General features: G+C 59.0%; 1 protein-coding gene across 1 annotated transcript in view; it reads right to left on the minus strand.

The window, feature by feature from the left end:
- Window positions 1-958, minus strand: part of STK11 (serine/threonine kinase 11) — a 14,244-nt gene extending 13,286 nt beyond the window's left edge. The window contains exon 1 of the mRNA XM_006904052.2: window positions 247-958. Coding sequence (XP_006904114.1) covers window positions 247-536 — 290 coding nt within the window. The 5' untranslated portion in view covers window positions 537-958. The remainder of the gene's footprint in view (window positions 1-246) is intronic.
- Window positions 959-964: the final 6 nt, after the last annotated feature.

Genomic DNA, 964 nt, shown 5'->3' on the forward strand with positions numbered 1-964 from the left:
GAGCGGGGCGCACCCCTGTGGAGGAGGGCTTTGACACTGGTGCCCGAGAACCCAAAAGCACCAACGCCCAGCTCCAAAGAGCTAGCTGACTTCGCAAAAGTACTTAAACAGGTTCCAACCACACATTCCCCAGCGAGGAGCACACAGGAGCCAGCTGATCAGCTCCGGTTCAGAGAAAAACAGAAAAGAAGGGAGGGAAGGAGGGAGGGAGGACGACACTGCCCCCCCCCCACAGCCCACACTTACTTCTTCACGTTGGCCTCCCCATTGGGGATCCTCCGCAACTTCTTCTTCTTGAGGATTTTGACGGCTCTCCGGCACAGCGTCTCCGAGTCCAGCACCTCCTTCACTTTCCCGTAGGACCCCTCCCCCAGCAGGTCCCCCATGAGGTACTTGCCAATGAGCTTGGCCCGCTTGCGGCGGGGCTGGTAGATGACCTCGGTGGAGTCGATTCGGTGGATGAACGTGTCCATGCCCACCGACATCAGCTCGCCCTCTGTAAACATGCCCAGCTGCTGCGGGTCCGCCACATCCATCCTGGACCCGAAGCCTCCGACTCCCGCCGCCGGCGGTCCCTTATCCCCTTTATGAATTCCCCGGTGAGCGGTTCTTCTTGTCTCCCCCAAATTCCCTTCTCCAAAAGAAAGTCAACAGAAATACAAGGAAAAAAAAAAAAAAAAAAAGGAGGGGAAAACCCTTTTTCTGAAAAGAAGAGATTGTACTAAACGTGAGTTCAAGAGGCGTGCCTGATCCGAGGCCCGGGTACCCGACGGTGCGCAGCGTCACAAGTTTGGGCGCCACCCGGCTTGGCAGCTCCGGGTCGGGCCGGCGCGTCCACGGGGGCCCTGGAGAGGCCGGTGGGGCTGCGAACTGCTAGGTCATCCTCCAGGGACTTTAGACCCTCGGACAAACACGGACGCGGCAAAGCCAAGTCTTCTCCGGGCCGTCCATTCCCGGCCGACCA

Source organism: Pteropus alecto, unplaced genomic scaffold (genome assembly GCF_000325575.1).
Source record: "Pteropus alecto unplaced genomic scaffold, ASM32557v1 scaffold30, whole genome shotgun sequence".
NCBI classification, from domain to species: Eukaryota; Metazoa; Chordata; class Mammalia; order Chiroptera; family Pteropodidae; genus Pteropus; species Pteropus alecto.